A 1,785-nucleotide genomic window follows, 5' to 3' on the forward strand; every position below is an offset into this window, starting at 1 on the left:
GAAATGGGGTGAAATGTATGCTGACACTTTTGTCCAAGCAGCTTAAAATACAAACGACAAATTACAATTTGATCTTTCTGCTGTTGCCTACGTTATTGAGGCTCATAATATATAAGTAAAATAACCCGTCAGCAGGTGCAAAATGATGTTAAACAACGTTACGTCACGATGGATCTTGGGGCTCGGGGCTGTGAGGGTTGCCCGTGGCAGGTAAAATGCTAAATTTATTCCCGGTTCATTGCGGTTAAAAGAATGTTAGGCGGCACAGTGTACAGAAGGTTATGATTATCTTTAAAAACCTTTTCACTAAGGAAAAAACAAAATCCTGCGGAAATAAATCGGCTTAGTGGACAGAATTAGAGGGAAAGGGTTTGCAGCCAGGGTAGGATTAAAGAAAATTGTGTGAAATAAAGAGCGAGTGATCAGGAGTGACTGTGCGTGCGTCTATGTCTGGAGGGCGGGAGTAGAGCGAGCGGGCACGCGAGAGAATGAGAGAGAGAGAGAGAGAGAGAGAGAGAGAGAGAGAGAGAGAGAGAGAGAGAGAGAGAGAGAGAGAGAGAGAGAGAGAGAGAGAGAGAGAGAGAGAGAGAGAGGGAATGAGCATTGACTGAGGAGCATAGCTTTTCATCCAAACCTATCCGTTTTTTGTCCTCGACTGCACTGCTAAGCATTGACTAAATTCTGAAGCAGGGAAATATATTTTTTCGCAGTTTAGGAAGCGTTTCTCAGTAAAATAAATCGTCTTCGTTAACCTTAATGAAGTGTATTTATTGTAAACTTCTTGTATTTCCCACTTCGGCTTGAACTGCACCATGAATAGTTCCTGGGCACCTCTCTATCTAATACCGTTGGAATGGTCGGGATTACGCAGCCGAAAAACGGAGAGCATGTAAACGCTGATGGAGTTTGGGATTTATTGCGAAATAAGGGAAAGATGACCGTCTTCTCTTTGTGCTTGCTCTTGTGCGCAGATCTGCTGGATTTAGCCGTTGGTAAGTCAATTCCATTAGACCATTTAATAAATCATTTATTTGGCTGTTCCATTTAAAAGCCTCTCACATTTTCTTGTGCGTCTGGATGTGTGTGGAAAGCAAATGCCCTTGCGTTCATGTTAAACATATGACCACTCTACTGAGCATCTCTCTTACACATTTTACATTCACCAAACCAACTTTTTGTTTGGCTATTTTGACTGTGTTTGCGGTGATGTACGTACACGTTTATTTTCCGTAGACCCCGTTTTCCATTGGCGTTTCGAGCAATGGCATCTTTGGGTAGGCTTGGGGAAGGTAGAGAGTGAGGGAGGGGAAGGAGTGTCACGTTATTTCTTCCGAATAATGTTCTATCATGTTAGCAGCGTGGGTTACGCGCGCCCATCCTTCCAGACGTTCCAGTCCAAATGCTCTGTTTTTTTTCTTTCTTCTTTTCTTATATCACCATAACTAGTTTACTAAATTTTTGACCACATACCTTCAGTCTTTCCAAGGTTATCTCTATTTATCTACAATGACCTGTAATATACAATGTTCTGTGTGTTATCACAGCAACAGATCTCTTTATGAATGATGGCATCCCGCCGAGTTTACCATCGTGGCTCATGTGATATTCACCGCCAGAAGTTCTTCCGATAAACTGGTTTATTGGAATTATCCGAAACAATATGTATATTTTGAAATCGAAAGATCATCATTTTCGGAGTTTTCATTTCAGAGGAATGGCATTTGTGAGCATAAGACCCTTTTAAATAAAGGCTACAAGACAGTGTATAATCCAATCAGAGATCCC

At 41.6% G+C, this 1,785-nt stretch overlaps 1 protein-coding gene across 1 annotated transcript in view; it reads left to right on the plus strand.

Moving 5' to 3' along the window:
- The first annotated feature begins 572 nt into the window (after positions 1 to 572).
- The window catches only part of igsf21a (immunoglobin superfamily, member 21a), a 124,295-nt gene continuing 123,082 nt past the window's right edge, over positions 573 to 1,785 (plus strand). The window contains exon 1 of the mRNA XM_062461676.1: positions 573 to 992. Coding sequence (XP_062317660.1) covers positions 854 to 992 — 139 coding nt within the window. The 5' untranslated portion in view covers positions 573 to 853. The remainder of the gene's footprint in view (positions 993 to 1,785) is intronic.

The sequence above is a fragment of the Osmerus eperlanus genome, chromosome 1 (assembly GCF_963692335.1).
Source record: "Osmerus eperlanus chromosome 1, fOsmEpe2.1, whole genome shotgun sequence".
Lineage (NCBI taxonomy): Eukaryota > Metazoa > Chordata > Actinopteri > Osmeriformes > Osmeridae > Osmerus > Osmerus eperlanus.